The 19,622-nt window shown below is 40.1% G+C and overlaps 1 protein-coding gene across 1 annotated transcript in view; it reads left to right on the top strand.

Moving 5' to 3' along the window:
- The window catches only part of LOC120500047 (ankyrin repeat and KH domain-containing protein 1-like), a 101,231-nt gene that overhangs the window by 11,252 nt on the left and 70,357 nt on the right, over nt 1–19,622 (top strand). The window contains exon 2 of the mRNA XM_039704411.1: nt 2,956–3,109. Coding sequence (XP_039560345.1) covers nt 2,956–3,109 — 154 coding nt within the window. The remainder of the gene's footprint in view (nt 1–2,955; nt 3,110–19,622) is intronic.

Raw genomic sequence — 19,622 nt, forward strand, 5'->3', positions numbered from 1 at the left:
TGTTCATTCTCTTTAGCTTTGTCTTAGTTTGTGAGAAACTGCATTGATTTACAGAAATGTCAGACATCCTGACTTGAAAATACATTGAAGTTTATTCTGGGAGACTGGCAGTGGTGCAGCTATTTTAACATTTTGCATATGGATTTTCAGTATTTTCACACTCAAGTTATATTTGTATTGTGGGTATGGTATTAAGCTCTTACTAAAAATCAAAATAAAACCTAAAAATTGGTGCTCAACATGTGCAGTAATAATGAAAACATCTGCCTTCCTATGATATAAAACTATGATGTAAGTATTGTATATGAAGCAAGAAGTTTTGAGAGATTTTGGTTGTGCAAAGTCTCTGGAGGTACAGTTGCTGATGTAAAGAAGAGCTGAAAGGCAGGAAGAGTTAATAAGGGTGGTGAAATGAGCAGACTGCACCAGTACTACCCAACTTGTATTCTTAAATAAAAACTCTGTGTGTAATTTACTCTAATTAGTAGTGTTTGCACAATCATTGTTAAAAAGACACTTATTTAGAGGTTCCTGTAAGCAAAATGTATTCCCTGTTGGGGGGGCAGAGGTTCCTTGCAAGCTGAATATTTGTGAATGGTGACTTAACACTGATTTAGGCTCAAGAGGTGGATTGTTGCCTGTAAAATCCAGTAAATATATCCCAGTGAGCTTGTGCTGGCAGCAGGCAGGGAGAAAATGGTCCATATCTTTCCCAAAGTGTCAAAACCATGATGTTTTAGAATTTGCAGCAGGACAGCTTCTGGCAGGTTGCTGCAAGGCTGCTGTGCTTCCCTTGGCTGGGGATTGCCTGGCTCTTCCCAAGGCTGAGCCCTGAGGCTTGCCAGGAGCCACTGAGTGTTTCTGCAGTGTTTGTTCTTCTCAAGTGCAGTTGCTTCAGTGGGAGGTGACATTTTTACTCCTTTTGGTATGTCCTCAAAAGGGAGGACTGCTGTTAAATGTAGTGGTGTAGTTGACAAAGAAAAATGTCCATAAGAATCTAATAAAATTTCTTGTATCTGGTTCTCAGCTCTATCTGATGAGTGGTCATGTATGTAGTGGGAATTTCTGCCCTTCACCAGATCACACAAACATGTTGCAATAGGAATGATATTTCCATCATACTGATGCCTTGTGTAGTCTTGTGGGAAAAAAATTAAAAACCCTGAAGTACTCACGTAGGTAAGGGTGAATTTTTCCAGAAGTCACTTTTGTCCCAGAACTCATGAAAGCAGGGAGTCCTTAAGCTGGCTATGGACTAACCTGGAATTTGAGTTCTGCTGAGGGGGCTCTTGCTGTAAGGGGATGCATTTTGCTGTGAGTTGCAAATAGCTCTTCTTTGTTTGTAGTAAAAATCTGTATCACTGGTTTAGGTCATTAATTTTCTGCTTGTTTTAAAGAGTTGTTCAACTCTTCCTTGCAATGACAGTTTCTTATTTTAGGGCTGTTGCTTGGACTAACCTAGAAATCTTGCTTCTCTGAGCACCAAATGAGAGCCTGCTGCCTTACCTTTAATATTTGTGTCTGGCACACAAGATCTGTTAGCTGGCTGGGATCACAGATATCCACTGAGATGTGGGCCTCATATTCAGTGTTCCTAAAAAGTCATCCTCCTCCCTGATTCCCATTATATTCCAATGTGAGCATTTCCCTGACACACAGGGCTGGCTTGGACACCAGGGGATAGTGTTACAGCCATTTACATATCAAAAAGGGGAAGAAATGAAGGAACCCAAGTTGCTCTTGAATAGCAGTGCTCTGTGCAGCTCCCAGATCCTGTTAAGTTGTTCACACAATGGAGCACTTAATGAATTTGCAGATGGCCTGATTTGATTTTTAATTTTTTTTAAGTATAAATTTTCCATTTCCAGGGGAAACAAGATGGTAGTTTTCTGCTGAGGTGAGAAAAATAGGGGGAAGTATTTTGGGGGAAAACTGAGAAAGGAAGATGAGACTGGGGTATGAAGTGGGAGAGGGCAGCAGTGGCTGAATAACAGGAATGTCTCATTTCTACAGCAAATCTAAGGCACCAGTAGTGTTGGTACAGATAACAGACAACGTCTAATTATGAAATAATATTTTTGTCTTAAAATACTACTGAAAATAGAGGAAATTATGTCTGAGCTTGGGAGATTCTGAAATGTAGCTCTGCTCTCTTTAGCGTGTGAGTCAGGTATCCTCCTTGTTTACTCTGGCAAGCTGTCATAAAGCTGCAGTGTGTTGTGTTGAGTAATTCCATGGGCTTGTGTTTGGAGGTCACGTGGGGCACTGCTGGGACAGCATTATTATTATTATTATTATGTTGGAATACCTGCCTGCTTAATCCTTCTGCAGATCTGTTCTTGTCCAGAGAGAGAGCAGACCGGGGAAATGCTGAGTGCCAGCTTGGAGACAGAGCTTTTGGTGTTGAGTTTTGGTCAGCTCTTGTGTTCTTGCTCAAAACAATCAAAATCTTTGTGCTCCCTCTGTTGAAATTACTTTTTAAAGGGAAATGAAAGGCATCTCAGGAGAACATTCCATCTTTCCCTGGCACTCAGATAGGTCCAGCTGTACCACAGTCATTACTGGTGGCTTTTATTAATAACATGGTAGATGAGCTTCTGGTGGCAAAGATGTTACAGCTTCTTGTGTCTGCCAGCTTGGGTGGTTAACTGTGCAAACATGCATAACATTTATCCAGTATTTTATCTGAGTTGATCTTGCTGTACTTAAGGTGTTTTAAATTGTAACTTCTGGAATAATTTTTTTTTATGCAGGGTTTTTGTGTTTTGTGACATTAACTACCTCTTCAGTGAGTTGACCAGATGTTTTTGTAGTTTTGTTCTATGTTCTTGGCAGTTAAAACTTAATTATGATAATACAGTTAGATTATTTTAATGGGATTTTTTTGGGGTAATATTTTAGATTTACTTTAAAGCTTCAAAAATGGTAACATTGTTTTTCTAACTTGGCAAACAGGTTGAATCATTTATTTTGGACCAAGAAGATCTTGATAACCCAGTACTTAAAACCACATCGGAGTTATTCTTATCGAGTGCTGCAGAAGGTGCCGACTTGAGAACTGTGGATCCAGAAACACAAGCAAGACTAGAAGCCTTACTGGAGGCAGCAGGTACTTTCCTTGTGTAGTTCTTTTTCTGAACCTGACTGTACACACATCTGGCAGCACATTTTTGACACTAGTGAAATATTCAGGAATTTTCCCATGATGAGCAGAACATGGAAAAGAAGCTCAGAACTCTTACAAGTGTTGCAAGTTGCTTAGTCCATTCTTTCTGTACTTACAGAGTTAGAAAAATGAATTTGAATTAAATGGTATTTCATTGACTTGAGATTACTTATGTTACAAGAGGGAGAATTAATGGTGAGAGAATAGAAGGAAGTAGACTTGCTAAAATGACCTTTTTTTCCCTGCTGCTTTGGTCAATATATAATTATTAATTAATTACTCCAGAAATTTACAGGTAAAATACTTTTTTCTCTGTTTTAACTTTCACAAGAGCATTGTTGCATTCTGTAGTTCTGGGGTATCACTGTTCGAAAATACATATTAAATATTCCTGTTTTGGAACCAGACCTGATAAACATAGTTGCTACTACATTTATTAGCTTCAGAGTGAAAGCTGGACTAATTCAAATCCTCCTACAATTTGTGACTGGGATGTTTGTAATGGATTTGGAAATTATTTGTTAGTTTCAAAATTCCAAGGACAAAATGGTATCAAATCCCTGCTTTGAAACAAATCACATTTGATCATCATGGGTATATACTCAGACTTGTAGTGGTGTGCTGAAATTGGAGTTTTCACACCTTACTTTGGAACACTTAAGGAACTACATAAAATAGCACTTACTTGCAGGTGTGGAGATGCTAAACTGTGTACACTCTTAAAGGAGAGTTTTATTCCGAGGAAGCCAAAGGGGCAGGGATTTGGGATTTGTGTTCTCTTTGCATTTTGGATTTGAAAAAACCCTCACTTAGAACACAGCACAGCTTTTGTCAGCAGGAAGTTGCAGCAGCCTGTAACTGTAACTCTTGAGGACCAAACTTGGTTTTGTGGGGAAGACAGACTGTTTCTGGGATACTATATGAACTAAGGGAATTTGAATAATTTGCTCTCTTTTTAAGCGCTTTAAAAAATGCAAATCAGTTCCTCTCATGTACCTGGTGGCTGCTGTGTCCCAAAGGCTATTTCTGGCTTTATAAATTGCTGGTGGCTGGGGCTGCACTGCACAGGGATCTCACAGTATTTGACATATCCAGGAGGTACCTTTGCTGCTTGTAGCACCTGTGAGAATGCTGTACTCAGATTTCTAAGCAGTAGTTGGGTATTTGTCCCCAGGATTAGATAATTTGCTTTTTAGCTGAGGTTTCCATGTGTTGGTTTTCCCAAGTACATGAGCAGAGTGGAAGGAATCTGGAAAGAAGAGCAAATAAAAAAAGGAGTGCCTTTGTTTGAGGACTTCATCTCCCTCTCTAGAAAGACTGGACAAAATTAATGCCACTTGATGAATGTGTGAGATCAAAAGAGCGAAAATACTCTGGGGAAAGTTCTCTAGTTAAGCTGTGCTTGTATTTCCCACTGTGGATTGGAATACTAAAAATATCAGGCTAACCTAAAGAAGATGCTGTGAATCTGGTAGTTCATTAACAAAAGCAATAATTTGACAGTGATTGAAAAAGAAGTTAGTGGTTTTGGGAGATGTGCTAATATCTCCACTGGATTTATCTGCCTGGTTTGGCTGAAAATACTTTTTGAACCCTAAGTGAGCTTCTGGGCTTCCATCATGGCAGCCTAGCGTTGTGCCTTTGTATTCTTTGGCACTTTGGCAAAAGCAAGTGATTTCTGCTGTTCTTTCAGTCACAGTTCAGTCCTCAGCATTAAGGATAGCTTGGGAAAATAGAACTATGGCTCCAACACATTTAAAGCCTTGTCTGTAGTTTTCAGGTGTAGCTTGGCCGTGGTTGTGATGATCCTCCTTTGAGAGGCCTGATTCCACCTGACAACCTAGAAGAAAATCAATCTTGTGTTCAGTGTCTTGGATTTCTTAGGGTTTCCCACGTGCCAGGTTTGTGGATGTGTCATTAGGATCTTAATGAGTATGACTTGCAAAACTGGTTTTGCTCATTCTCCTTGAATCCTTTAATGCTCCGATCTCACATGGACATGTTGTTTGTTAGTTCTGGAAGGTAAGTTCTAGCAACTGCAGCCACGTGGGATATTGTTCTTCAAAGTACTTGTGCAGAAGTGGTTTTCAGCTATTGTGTGCTGTGTGATTTGTAGGAGCTGTGTTTTGTTTGTAAGTAGCTGTCTTGATTTGAGAGCTGCTGCACAAGAAGCCAGAGGTTATTTGACCTGCTTGAAGATGTTTCTGTAGGTTGTATTTACCCACCATGAGTGTGCTGGATATTTTTCAGTTGCTTGTTTGACTTGCTTATTCTGTTTCAAGGATTGTGGATGTTGAAGGTGAGAGCCTTAAGCCAAATTTCTAGCAAGAGTGTTGTGTCTCACCCCCTTGGCATAGCAGCAGTTACACACATGTACATATCCATGTGCACACAAACACAGATTTCTTGTTTTTCTCTAAAAAACTGCCTGATTAACTTCAGTTTAGACAACCATACTTTATTCTGTGAAAGAACAGGCACTTTATTAATGAAGAACTACCTTTAAACAACTCTCAGTGTTTGTATTATTTCACAAAAAATAGTTCTACAATCTGAAGACCAAGAGACCTTTGTAAATATCAGTTGTTTCCACTTTCAGAAACTGAAGATAAGTTAAAACAACTGAATCATGTTGTTTGGCAAGTTTTAACCTAAACAAAGCAAGTCTTGTATATCTTCCTTCAGTTTAACTCCTATTAGCAGAGAAGGGATTTATAGGTAAAATAACCTATGGCATGAGAACCATCCTGCTTGGAGTATGTTTCCATTTATCAAGCTGTAATTAAACACATTATTAGTATTCTGAGAGTGAAGTCCTGTTCTGCACTAGAAACATTTTGCTCCACTGTTAATTAGGGTACCCTTGATTTCTTAAAATAATATTTCAGCTCTGAAGAGTCATGATTCTTGTGTGGATCTTCAGAAAGGAAGTATTAAATGCCCTTCTTAGGGGCCGAGTTTGACAGCTGGAGATGAGAACTCTTTGCTATTGGGAGTGAATGGCTGCAGTGTTGAGAGCTCTTGTTCTTCTTGTTGAGCTCTTTGTGGGTCCTCAACATGTGTTGGTGAGAGGGCAAGGTGAGAAAATTCCGACAGGTTAAACCCGTTTCATTTTCTGTTCCCAGCTTGCATCAGGAAGGGGAAGTGACTCTCTTGTGTTGTGCAGTCTCTTTCTGCAGGTTGTTTTTGAGGCTACAGAAAGGTGTTGGTTCAGGCACATGGCCAAATAAAAATCCTGGATGCCCATTTGGTGTATTCTGCACCGAAAGCACAGATTTCTGCAGAAAGTTGTGAAATGTCAAAATGTTAATCCCTGCAGTTCAAATACCCTGTTGATAGTGTTTCAGCATGGTTTGGCTGAGTTTTCTGGGAAGTGACATAGAGTGTTACTGAACTGCTTTTTGACTTGAGGAAATAGCTTGAGTGCCTGTGTCTCTTCCAGCAGAGATTTTAAGTGTGTTCCTTCTCAATTTGAATGTTGAAACACTTTGACAATGAAACATCAAAAAAAAGATGCAGAAGAAAGTGGTAAAGAAACTTCAGCTGCCTTTAGGGGACATGATGTTCCTGTATCTACACAGGGAGTAGTTCTGTAAGCAGTGAGTTCTTCAGGACTCCCACTATTGTTTGCAAAGAGGCTTGTGAGGAAAATATTTTGAGAGGGAGAATGTTGAGCCAAAGGTTTGTTTAATGAAACATGTGAATAGTGCATTCTTATGTTTAAACACAGAGCAGACTTATCCATATTTTCTGCTGAAATACAGTATTAAAGGTGGTTAGAGACCCTCACAAATAAGTTGGTGGTTTTGAGACTTTGAGGGATTAATTGTAGTGTAAATGGTGAATGAGAAATTGAGTTGTAATCCTGTGCCTGTTTATACCTGTGAATTTCAGTAGCTCATTCAGGCATGAGGGCCTGATACTGCTCTTTGGAAAAGCTGGTAGGGTGGTGGTGGGGGGAATAGGTTGTGCATTTTGGAGCTGGGAAAGGCAAAAAGTGGAAGTGATCACCTGCTTAGTGGAAATACAGAACACAGATCATAATATGAATGAGCCCAGATGAAATCTACCTGCTTTAGGATAAACTGAAAATTAGAGTAGATTCAGCAATTGTGGAATTGAGTGCTTTCCTCTGTATATTTCTGTTCACTCACTTGCCAACCTATTGACCAAAACTGCTTTTTTTTTTTTTTTTTTGGTGATGTGATGTAACCCATTCATTATTCACTAACAGCAGGGGTTACCAGGGAGTGAGCTGTGGTCTAAAAGAACAGTGCCAGAGAGGCACAGCTTGCTTTCATCCTGCATCTGAGGGAATCCTCAGAAAGTGACAGAGACCGGGCTAGAGAAATTCTTTCATCATATTCTTTGATTCATATTTATGATGAATAAGATTCATGTGTGAACTTGGTGTTTCTTTTCTTAGGGCTGATGAGTAACTAAGCTGTGATTTCAATGAAGGTGGGCATTAGAAACTTAATGTCTGAAGGGTTTTCCAAGCTCCACTTGAAGCTATAGAAATGGGAGTCTGCAGGAAACAGATTAATGTTTGTCCTTTTATTGGTTGCACTTCTGTGCTTGTGGAATACAGCAAATGCACATCTAGATCTGTACTGGTGTTATGAAATAAAGAAAGAGAAGCAGGGTCTTTTTGGGGGAGGGAGTCAAATAGGTTTGCTGGAATTTGAGCAAAGATGTAACTTTATGGTAAAGATGTTGCAGTGAAATTTGAAGTGTGTTTAGTCTCCTTCAACCTGGCCAAAATCTTACCTGAGTCCAGTTATTGTGACTGATTGTAAACCAAGAAAGACTTTTCACCGTAATTTGATCTGATCTGCAATACCTGGTGTTATATGGGCCCAGGATATAGACCAAATAAGGGAAACAGTTTTCACCAGGACAGTTTGAGCAGGCTCCATTGTAGGTGTTTCTTTGGAGACCAAAGCAGCCCTGGCTCTGCAATCACCACTGTCTTGTTCACTGGAAAGTTCTGCCTTCTGAGATACTGGCACCTTACAATGACTTAATCATTTTCTTTCTTCACCATCTAAAGATTCAGAGTGGGAAGGAATATATGGTATGTGAAACACAGAGATTTGTTGTGCTTTTGAATAAGTTGGATAAACTCAATTGAGTGCATGTAATTGAATTATTAATATTATATCTCTCTGAGTTTTTGCATGATTTAAATATTTTTTCTATGCTAGTAGGCTTTTAGATTAGAAAAAGTCTAGTCTAATCCTGCTCTTAGTCAAATTAACTTCCATGCTTTGACAGTGTGTTAAATGTATCAGCTTCATATTTTTTAGCTGTTCTCCAGATGGATTTTGCTGTGAAGAATGGTCTCATTGTCATAACACTCAAATTGCTGCCTTTAGCTATCAGGTGGCTTAGTTACCTTACCAGCTCTGAAAACTTTACTTCTGGAGTTCTTCAGTGAAGATGATTTTAACCTTTCTTCAGAGGGGATGGGGAGTGGAAAAAGACGAGACAAAAACTTACCAGTTTTATTTTATGATGTAGGAAAATTAGCCAAGGTTCTCCTCAATCTCTCAAGTTGCCTACATATTTATATATATATATATATCTCTGTGTATGTATGTCAGAGGTAGTCATAAGTAATCAGTAAGTTCTTCATTATTGCACCATAAATAATTTGTGCAATCCTCCTTTTAACAAGATTTTTTTCAGTTCTGGATATAGCTTTTATTAACTCAACTTCTCCTTTCTATTTTCCTTCTGCTGTATTTTATTTTTCATGCAAGCTGGATTTTTCTGTAAGATGAAACACCCGTTACTCTCTTGTTCCAATATGGGAAACATATTATTGCTGGTTAAAATCTTTTTTTTTTCCATTCAGTATTGATTTCAGGACTTCTTATATTAGTACTTGGAGTAGCTTCAGCCAAAAGAAATGTAGGGAGAGTTTGGGCAGGAGAAAAGCAGCAGTCCTGTGCAGTGCCTGAACTGAGATGGGATGTGCCCTGTGCAGTTGTTCCCCTTGGTCCGTGTCCCTCCTCCTCTCAGCAGGTGGCTGTGGTGTGGTGCTGTCCTTGGGATGCTGGGAGGGAGAGGAGCTGAGATGGGAGCTGTGGGAAATGAAGCAGTTACTGCTCCTGGAAGTTTGAGTTCACCAGAACATGACTCTTCTCCTGAAATGTGTCAGGAGAGAGGGAGGAAGGATGAGGAGGTAGAAGCCTCAATCTCTTGCTTGTATCTTCTGCAAGAACAGTCTTAGTAGTTTATAAAAAAAACCTCAATTACACTGACTTGAAATCTATGTTTGCTTTTTTTATTGTTGTCTGCATTTGTCAGTCATGTAGTTTCCTTAGCACATCATAAAATCAGACTTTAGAATTGCTCAAAAGAGAGTTTGAATATTAGCTGGATGCTTTGGGGTGTGCAGATGATTGGATCTGGATCATTTTTTCAGATTTCCCTTTTTGGAATTTTCCAAAAAATATTCTGTAGCTTAATATTCAAGCATGGTGGCAATAACCAGTGCCAGCCACTTACTCCATACTGGTCTAACTGGTAAGTCTGGCTGAGGAGCCACACCTCCTGGAGCAGAGGGAAGTGTCCTGTGAGGAGTCATTGCATTTTGGAGCAGGGCTGTTTGCTGCCAGAACAGTCTGGGGCATGTTCTGGTCTGGGGACAGCCTCTTGGGGTGGGCTACAACACATCTGTCCATAACACTTCTGGCAGTTCTATAATCCTAGCAAATATTTGGGGTCTTTTAAAGTGCCAGGAACAGATTTACTGAGTCATAAATACTTTGCAGTATAGCACATGAATTGGTTGGTTTTTTAAATTGTTTACTCAACTTTGACAAAATGTTACTGTTGTATATTTAGGAGGTAATTATAAGCAAGGTTCTAAGAAAACAAGTGGTAATACAGTATATGCATTGCACAAATGATTAAGTTCTGCATATTTGTAGAAAGTCAAGCTGGTTTTCACCAGATTAATGAAAAACAAAATATGTGAAATATACTGCCACTTATCTTTGATTCTGCTTATGGAAACAAGTGGCTTTTTTACAGTGGGGTATGAGCATCTTGGATTCCTGCTACTATTGTGTGCTGTTTTACAGACCTTACTTTGAAAGCTAAGAACTTAAATCTCTAAATTTAAAATGAGCTGCAGTACATTAAACATCTTGCACAAAAAGGCAGGTTACATTATTTGTGAATATGAATTATTTAAATACTTGAAGATTCAATACACACTAGCATATGATAAAAAAATTATTGCATTGCATAAAATTATCCTGGTTGTATTAATCAGGAAAATAGTTGCAATGGGAGCAAAATGCACTGTGCAGATCTTCAGGGACTTTTCCCCCTGTGTAGTAAAACTTGCTTCCAAACCAAGAATTGTTGACTTGTCATTTAGGCATCACCTTTCTCTGAAATTCTGCACAGCATCTTAAAAGTTTTTCAAAAATTTGTCAGAAAAAAGGCTCTGTAGATTCAGTTTTATCTTCTTCTCTGCCTTCTCCCCAGGCAAATTCAGCTGTGCTTGTTCCGTTCCTGACGGGTGGCTTTAGGAACTGGTTAGACAGACAATCTCCAGTGCTGGAAGCTCCAGAGCATACTGCAGTCCTTGGGGTGAGAAGGATTTTTGGACTGCCAGTCCTGAGTGTTATGTACTGAAATGTGCAACTCAGGGGTGAAGGAAACACTGAGCTGCTTCCTTTGGAAGAGCCTTGTGAGGGAAGGAAGAAAGATGGGAGTAAAGCAGTTAGTGGGTTTTAGTTTAGACCATAAACTGCTTGTTTAATGCATCTCATGGTCAGTGTTCCAGTGCAGCCATCCTTGGAGCTGATTTGCAGACTGATATCACCCTCAAGGGTTTTTTCGCCCTTAACTCATCTTCTTTAGACTTTCATTTGCTCTTGTTCTCCTCTGGAGTCTCTGTACGTGATCTCTGTTCTTCAGAACTTTTTGCCCCAAATGAGTCGTGTTACTGAAGCTGAGCTCTACTGATGCATGGAGAGAGGAGTGTTATTTCATCTGTCCTGCAAGCTGTGTTTTGTTTATACATCTCCATTTGTTGTCTGCCTTTTGCCTTTGGTTTGCAAGTTGAATTTGTCTTTAAATCTACCACTACTTTTCTGAAGAGCTATAACAAATCATTCCATGTTTGTGCATTTGATTATTCCTGTGTGTGCACTTGACTATTCCTTTGTATGTGTGTGTATATTTATTTTTTCTGACACTCATGTTTGAATATGTCCTTTAAAAAAACCCTTCTCAACTCAGAATCATTATAAAAGCTAAAATCGTGTCTTTGCTTTCAAAGAATTCGTTTGCTTTTGAGTAGCAAGAGGAAGACCACAGCAAGCAAGAATGTTCTAACCAACCTGGCCTGATTTCCAGCTGGCTTTGTCTAGTATTGCCAAAACCAAGGAAGCAGCATGTTTTGGAAGTCTCTGGAGGAAAAGTAGGAGGATTTGTTAATGAAAAAAGGATAAACTTGCACTGTGGCTGTGCTTTTGGCTATCAGCCTTTACCCACAGCGAAAGCACCCAGTACTTGATCCTCCCCAGCAGCAGAGACACAGCAAGAGATAGAACAACTTTGTTCTAGTCTTTACACAGAGTAAGAGCAAAGACCTGGAGGAAATAGTGAGGGAAGTTTGCTGTGGTAGAACCTTAATTGGCTGGACTTTTCCATACTCACTATTGGAAGTAACTCCCCCCATTGGATTTGTGCTTGTTACAGTTTCTCTCTGCACTGTGCTCTTGAAGAAGCTCAGTAGATGTTGCTCTGTGTGGTGCCACATGTTGGATTCTGTGACCTGTGAAGGACAAAATCTGCCATCTGAAGCGCCAGAGCTTCAGAGACATGGAGCTGGGTGAAAATGCATCTCTTCCCTTTAGTTTTTAAAACTGCAAGAGGGTGCTGCAAAAAATAAATAGATGGTCCCTTGGGATGTTCTTGTAGAGAAGTGTGTTCTTTCTTCAAGTTGTGTCATGGTAAAATAAATTCTATGTTTTCTTTCTGAATGAAGACTGTAGTATCCTGATTTTTGGTAGTTTGGTACTCCAATGATGCTGCAAAAAATAAATAGATGGGATGACCTCCCTTGGGATGTTCTTGTAGAGAGGTGTGTTCTTTCTTCAAGTTGTGTCATGGTAAAATAAATTCTATGTTTTCTTTCTGAATGAAGACTGTAGTATCCTGATTTTTGGTAGTTTGGTACTCCAATGTACTCTGGCATTCTCGAAGGTTTTACTTTCAGGATCTTTTGTTATGCAGTTTGTATGTAATGATGGCAGTACTGAAAGGCTGTGGATCATTTTAGCCATAGGAGAGGGTTTCATGAAGAGTTTCTCAAACATTCAGTTTGAGACGTGAATTTATACACTAGTCTGTGCTACAGACCATTAGAGTGGTGATTGTTTTTTAAAGAAGTGGTGCACTTGATCACTCTGAAAACACTCAGTATTTTGGCTGGCTTTGCCATACATAATTACCATAAACTGGGGGCTAAAACTCTGTGTTTCTGAGTTAGCTCAGTGATGTTCCTGGCACTCAATTTGCTCTTAGATATTTGCTTGAAAATGTAGTAGTGTTTTCAAATGTCTTTTTCCCAGATAGTCACTGGTACTGTACTGATTGCTTTTTGATTCAGGAAGGCAATTACAGCCCATTGGGGCTCAGTTGCCAATGACTGCCAGAAACTTTGAGAAGAGTTCAAGTGGGCTGTTTGTCTATAAATAGCACTCAGAGGTTATTTGAGTTCTTACCTTCCTGCATCTCTGTTGTGGAGGGGGGTCATATCCTGGAGTCAGTCTCCACAGGGGTGTGATACTTTCCCTTCCTTTAGGTTACTCAGAAAGCAGAAAGTAATTCTGCTGTCCTCTCCTTGTCCCACTAAATAGGTGGGACTGTCTGTAAAGTAACTTGTTTTCAAGGGACAAAAGCCCTAAAGAGGATGAGACATGAAATACTGAGCTGAGTTAGAATGCTAGAAGTCAAGAACAGGAATTCTGTGTACCTTTCTCAGTGTGAATATTTTTTTCTTCTCTTGATATTTCTCAGGGGTATGTGAGGTTTTTCTTTGCTCCCTACCTTCCCAAGTGGACAGTGCCATTTCCACGTTCCTCCTTCCCTTGTTTCAGTAGCAGTCTTAGCTCTTTGACACGTGTCTTTCAGATTCTTGGAGCCAAGCAATTGTCAGACTTGAAATAAGGAAACATTTCTCTCTGATAAGCTATGAAAGGAAGAACCAGGAAATGAAGAATAATCACCAACTGTTAGCTGTGATATTTTTCTGTAAAATAATTAATTAAATGGTACATTTTTCCATATTTGATGGCACAAAACAAAAAATTTGTAGCTTTCTTTACAGAGGTCATAATTTCTGCTTCTGGATCATTTAGCTAGTTGCATCACTTGCAAGTTTGCATCACTTCTGTAAATGCATCCCATGCAAAACCAGGACACCACCTTTGCAGTTGTATGGGTAAATATTGTATGCACTGCAATCTTAGCTTAAAATAAATACCCCAGGAGTGACTTAGGGGTTTAAAACTACTTCATATAAGCACCCAGAAGCAATCAGATTCTTCCTTCTCTTCCTTTACATAGAGGAGTATCTGAGCTGATGTCCAAAGTTTGGAATTTGAGCAGAGCTCCTGTGATTCTGGGAGGGTGACAGCAGCTCCCTGTGACCAGGGATGGGATGGGATGGGATGGGATGTGCTGGTTTGGGCTGGGGTGCTCTGGGATGGACTGGGATGTGCACTGGGATATGCTCTGGGATGCTCTGGGGTGCACTGGGATATACTGGATTGCACTGGGATGCTCTGGATTGCACTGGGTTACACTGAGGTGCTCTGGGATATATGCTGGGGTGCACTGGGATGCTCTGAGGTGTGCTGGGATGTGCTCTGGGGTGACTGGGATGCTCTGGGGTATACTGGGATATGCTGGGATGTGCTCTGGGGTGCACTGGAATGTGCTCTGGGGTGACTGGGATGTGCTCTGGGGGGACTGGGATGTGCTCTGGGGTGCACTGGGATATACTGGATTGCACTGGGATGCTCTGGATTGCACTGGGATACACTGAGGTGCTCTGGGATATGTGCTGGGGTGCACTGGGATGCTCTGGGGTGCCCTGGGATGTGCTCTGGGGTGACTGGGATGCTCTGGGGTATACTGGGATATGCTGGGATGACTGGGATGTGTGCTCACGCTCTGCTGGGCAGGCTGCGAGCAGGTGACTGCCTGGCTCGGGGCAGTGCTGACGCTGCTGTTTGACTGTGTCCAGTTCAAAGCCAAACAAAGGCAGGCGAACAATTCTGCCCGTGGCTGAAGTTTTCCCTTAGCTAATCACAGCAAGGCTGGCAGGATACAACCAGAAGAGCATTTGTTTTAAGTCTATAAGTATGAAATGGAGTTGAATACTCTCTGGTGCTGCAGCCCTGGGGAAGGTGTGGAGGGCTTGTGGCAGGAGGAGATAAGGAAGAAGGGAGGACAGAAAGGGAAAAGGCATTGACCCAAGTAGTTTGCTGTGGTTTTGCTGCTGTGGCAAATGATTCTGGGTGTGTATTGCTGGCTTTTATCTGTGTTAATGTTGGGATAAAAAATCCCTGACTTGGTCATTCAAAAAAAATTTAAAATGAGTGCTAAGCTCCTATTTTACTGTGATATCCAGTGTAACTCCCATTTAATCCCAGCAAAGCACCAAAACAAATTCAGGTTTTTCAGAGTCACATAGATAAACCACTGTTTAATCCCATTCTATTTTATAATTTGAATTAACATTAGTACTGTGTTTTAAATATTTTTCTCAAATCTTATATTTTCTTGCAATCAAAAGCAATTTGAGAAGAAGGTCTTAGTTGCCAATGGATAAGAGTGCTTTTTCCATTAAAAAAATAAAAACCAAACCAGAACAAACCCCCACAATTTAGGGAAGCTGGTAGAAATAATTATTCTTAGACAGAACTGGCAGTTGTTTTCACTATAATGTTGCTTCTGTCCTGATTGTAGTTGCTGCTTTAAAACACAAGGTAAGCCAAGAGTCAGAGCTGCTCCCAGATGGTCACCCACAGTGAGATGGGTGGGAAAGCTGTTTGCTGCTGCTGAAGTACATCTGTAATCATGACACCAGAGGCATTCATGATGCTTCCATGTAAACTACATGCAATATGTGTGGGACCAAAGTGCATTTGGTTGTGTGATTAGCAAGATTTTCTGCACATATGTGATGAGTGTGTCTGGAAGTTGTGGTTCCTCTAAGGGGTCAGCAGTGTTGAGGGTTGCATCTGGGAACTTATTGCCTTGTAGGAAGGCAAATGTTTCTTTGATAGAGATTTAATAGAAACAAAATCTTTAAAAAATGAAAGGTTAAACTTCTTTATAAAGATCCTGGATTAGGGAACAAACATTTAGAACAAATATTGTGAGTGAGTGACAGGAAGGTGTGTGAGGTGGGTGAGATGGTTTGGTGGCTGTTTGCTGTCCTGGTCAGGCAGTAATCTGCTGTTCCTGCATGGTTATCTCCTCTTAGTTCTGGTGCTGCCTAGAAAGCCCTTTTGCTGGTCAGCCTTATCTTGTTGTGCTGAGAGAAAACTCCCTCTTCTTTTCCTCAGTGTGCGGGCAGTGGGGGAGACATGGGGAGAGGAGGAGCACAAAGTCATCCTTCTGGAAGTGACCAAATGTTAGATTGGCACAAAAAATCTCCTTTTATTTTAGCTTTAGAAAAGGTACCTTAGTGTTCATACCTGGGAGAAAATGGATGCCTAATGAAAGCATGGAAAAAATCAAACTGACAGAAAAAATGAGAGTTCTGCTGTAGCAAAGTCTGGTGTGGTCAGGACTTTAAGTAAGATGAGGAGTTTTGAGGAGGAAGTGATGTGGATAATTTTTCATATTTTTTGATATTATTCTGTCCTATTTGACCTCTCATATGTTAACAAATCTCTGCTACAAGGTTTAAACCAATCTTTTATTTCAGTGTTCTAAGCTAAAATGTGTGTGGTATTCCATATCTGTCCAATACCTGTATTCTTCCTTGCATTCTGAAAACAAAAGGAATAGGGTGGATTGGGTTGGTGGAGAGAAATTAGATTAAATTTCAGACTATTTGGGAAGATAGGGATTTTTCTAGAAACATCTGTAAGTCTATATAAAGCTGTTTTTCATTGCTGAATTTGGTTACTGGGCTTCCAAGCTTTACTGAAAATGGAAGTTGGTGGCTGAGGTAGTGAATTCCCTGATTAGGTAACCCTTATTGAAGTGATGTGAGACTAAATTGAAATCTAAATTTATAAATTGACACTTAATGAATCTAATTTCTCAAAAGAAATGTTAATGAATATTGACTAGTTAATCAAGGATTTGTGTTTGTGTGGAATTTAAAATTAGCTTTCAGAGTGTGAGATATTTAAGCACACTGATGTAAAAAGGAGATGATCTCAAAAAGGAACCCTTGCCATCAAAATGTTACTGAAATAACAGTAAGCACTAACTGTAGCTGGAGAAGTACTTCCTGCCTTTTGATTCTGGAAAAGGAAAATCTCCCTGCTACAGCTGCCATGCTGGAAAGAGGAGAGAAGGTGGTGGAGATTGCTGGCTCCTGTTCCTGCAAGAGCATTGAAACAGATGTAAATGCAGGTGTGATGTTAGGAGTTTGTAGTGTCAAGTAAGTGAAAAATGGGAGCAGGAATTAGGAGAAGTTTTCTCCCAAGGTGTGTGTATGTTGCAATGGCCTTTCAGATTATTTTTTTTTCAGGCATTCCCTGTCACTTGAATATTGCTGGTGGGTATTGTGGGTGATTTCCTATTATGTTTAAGAGAGTGGATTTGTGGAGAAGGGATATTTTGAGAGAAGGACCATGAAATACAGTCCAGGATAATAAATTCCTACTTTTGCCAGAAAATGCTTAGCAGATGATCCGAACATGATTTTTCAGATTGCACTGAAAATGTCATTTTTAAGCATCACAGTTTGCTGTCAGGAATATGATTTGTAGCAATTGAGAACTCAGCTGCACTTGAAGTCTATGGGAAACTGTGATGGTAACACATGAAATATTGTAAAATGCTAATTAATAAAATTTAAAAAAAACCCTCAAGTTGTAGCTCTTAATTTCATGCTAAATGATTTTTATTTAACATGTCCAAATACTAATTGAGAAGAAGAAAAAAAAATTGCAGCCAGTGAGTTCTATTTGTGCCATGTACTTGGTAAGACAGGAAAATAGTTTTGTAGTGAAAATTTCTATCACCTGTGTATAAAAGTACATTTTCTTGAGTGAAGTGCAGATACACCAGGGCTGGTGGAGGCACAGTGAGTTTTCCTTGCTCTGGAGCTGAGCTGAAGTCAGACCATAACTGTGATTTTCAGTGGCAGTGATTCCAAAGGCGTGTGCTTGGCTTGGAATGACTGAAAGCCTCAATGTATTTTTTTTAGTGTTTTAGAAAACAAAGCTAAGATAATCCTTACCATATAAAATTGTTCCATGCCTGGGACTAGTAGTGTTGAAATGACCCACTGAAAAATGGAGAAGCATTCTGGATAATCTTTGCTCCAAAAAAATAAAAATACAAAAAAATCCCAAATGGCATTGCTCAGGCTGGACTCTCACATTATTTTCCTTATAGTACAAGTAGACTTTTCTTGTAATTCTAATGTTGTTTAGCTTAGTGTGAATTAGGTTTTTTTAACAACACTTCATATGAAAGTTTTTAAAAGTGTGTGAATTTTAGAAGATGAGTGCACTAGAATGAATTATTAGTATTTTCTAATTTCTTTACCTGAAGAGCACTACTCAATATGTGGCTTTTGCCTTGAGTACTTTAGCCTGAGAAATCAGCATACAATAAGCATGTAAATATTTAAAATATATTCAAAAAATTGTAAATCTATTTATGTCCCTCATTCTGATGCTGCAAATTAGGTATCTTAATGCAGTGAAACTTGCAAATGACTGTTCCTTTGGGTTTGCTTGGCTTTGGACTGCTCTTTACAAGCAAATGGGGGATGCTTTTCTTTGGTTTACTGGCTCTGAAACTGATCTAATATGAAATTTGTGTTTGGGAAGATGTTTAGATATCATCAGAGAGGAGCCAAGTGCACATTTTTTGTTAGTTACACAGGCAGCGTGTAGCTTTGCCACTTTGCCACCTGAGACCTCAGAGAACAGCGTGTGTTCATTTCTGCTGGTTGCCTTCTTGTCCTGTGGCAGCTGGGTGACGTGCTGGAGCTGAGCTCTTCTGGTGGGGTCACTGCTTGTTGGCACAAGGCTGCGGCAGCTGCTTTGGACAGTCTAGAGCTTCTCAATTCCTCTGAATGGAGATTCCAGTAAAGAACCTAAACCCAAGTTCCTCCCCTCTCCTTCCTGGAACCCTCTTCACCTTGTTTGAGGCGCTGCTTGGACACCAGGCTGATTAGAGCAGATTCCTGACATACTGTTAGAAAGATAAGAGACATTTCTGGGCCTTAATTCTCATTTTGTACTTCTTTGGGCCTTTTTAAGCTGTCCACATTTCCATCACTACCTGTCTTTGGGCTGTGTAAGCTCTTAAGGACCCTCAGCTGATTCTGTACGAACTGAAGTTGTATTAGACTTTGGGAAGAACATGAGGGCATAAATTGGACGTGTTACAAGTAAATGTCCTCCAGTGTGTGTTAGAACATGCAGAGTGCTGGAATTGACAGGGGAAGCACACAATCACCACTGAGTCTTCAGGGCTTTGTGAAGATTATTGGACATTATCCCTTGGATATGTTGATCTTTTTGGAGCAGTCTCCTCTGATGTTCAAACTATATGGTGACACCAGCTGTGTGTGCTATGAGAGGCTTAACTGTGTTTTCCAAAGACACAAACCTGTTGCTGTTTCCTTTTTTTTTTTTTTTGAGGCAATATCTCTGTCTCTGACTTGTTAAAATCAGATCACACTGAGAAGTTACCAACTCATTTCAGGTTACCTTAAAACTCTAACCTGGGTAGTTACAAGGTGGGAATACCCCAGTGAGTCTGAAAGTCAACAAGGAAATGGGAGTGTTGGTTATAGGAGCGTAGGTGTGTATCTGATGAGCAAACTTTTCCCTTGAAAGGTGAGTTCCTTGTTTTAATACACCTCTGTAATCAACTCCAGGCTAATTTAAATAGTTCAGTCATATGGCAATAAGGTGTGGAACATCTGGCATTATCTGGCCCCGAGTTCAGTCATTGACCTTTTCCATTGCTGGGGAGTGCTGCTGGCCTTGTTCCTGCGGGGTTTGTGAGCAGCTGGCACGTGGCTCCAGCAGCAGATGAAGAGCTGCCCACTGCAGAAGATGTGAAGATGTGTGGGCCCTGCAGTAGCCCTGCTTTTCCCTGCAGAGGGTAAAGCAGGAACATCACAGTACACGTGGAAGTCTCTCCACTCCCTGTTCTTCCAGTTGTCTATTGTTCAGGAATATCCTTAAATAGTGACTTTCAGGGCCACTGT

Source organism: Passer montanus, unplaced genomic scaffold (genome assembly GCF_014805655.1).
Source record: "Passer montanus isolate IOZ18808 unplaced genomic scaffold, ASM1480565v1 scaffold174, whole genome shotgun sequence".
In the NCBI taxonomy this organism is placed as follows: domain Eukaryota; kingdom Metazoa; phylum Chordata; class Aves; order Passeriformes; family Passeridae; genus Passer; species Passer montanus.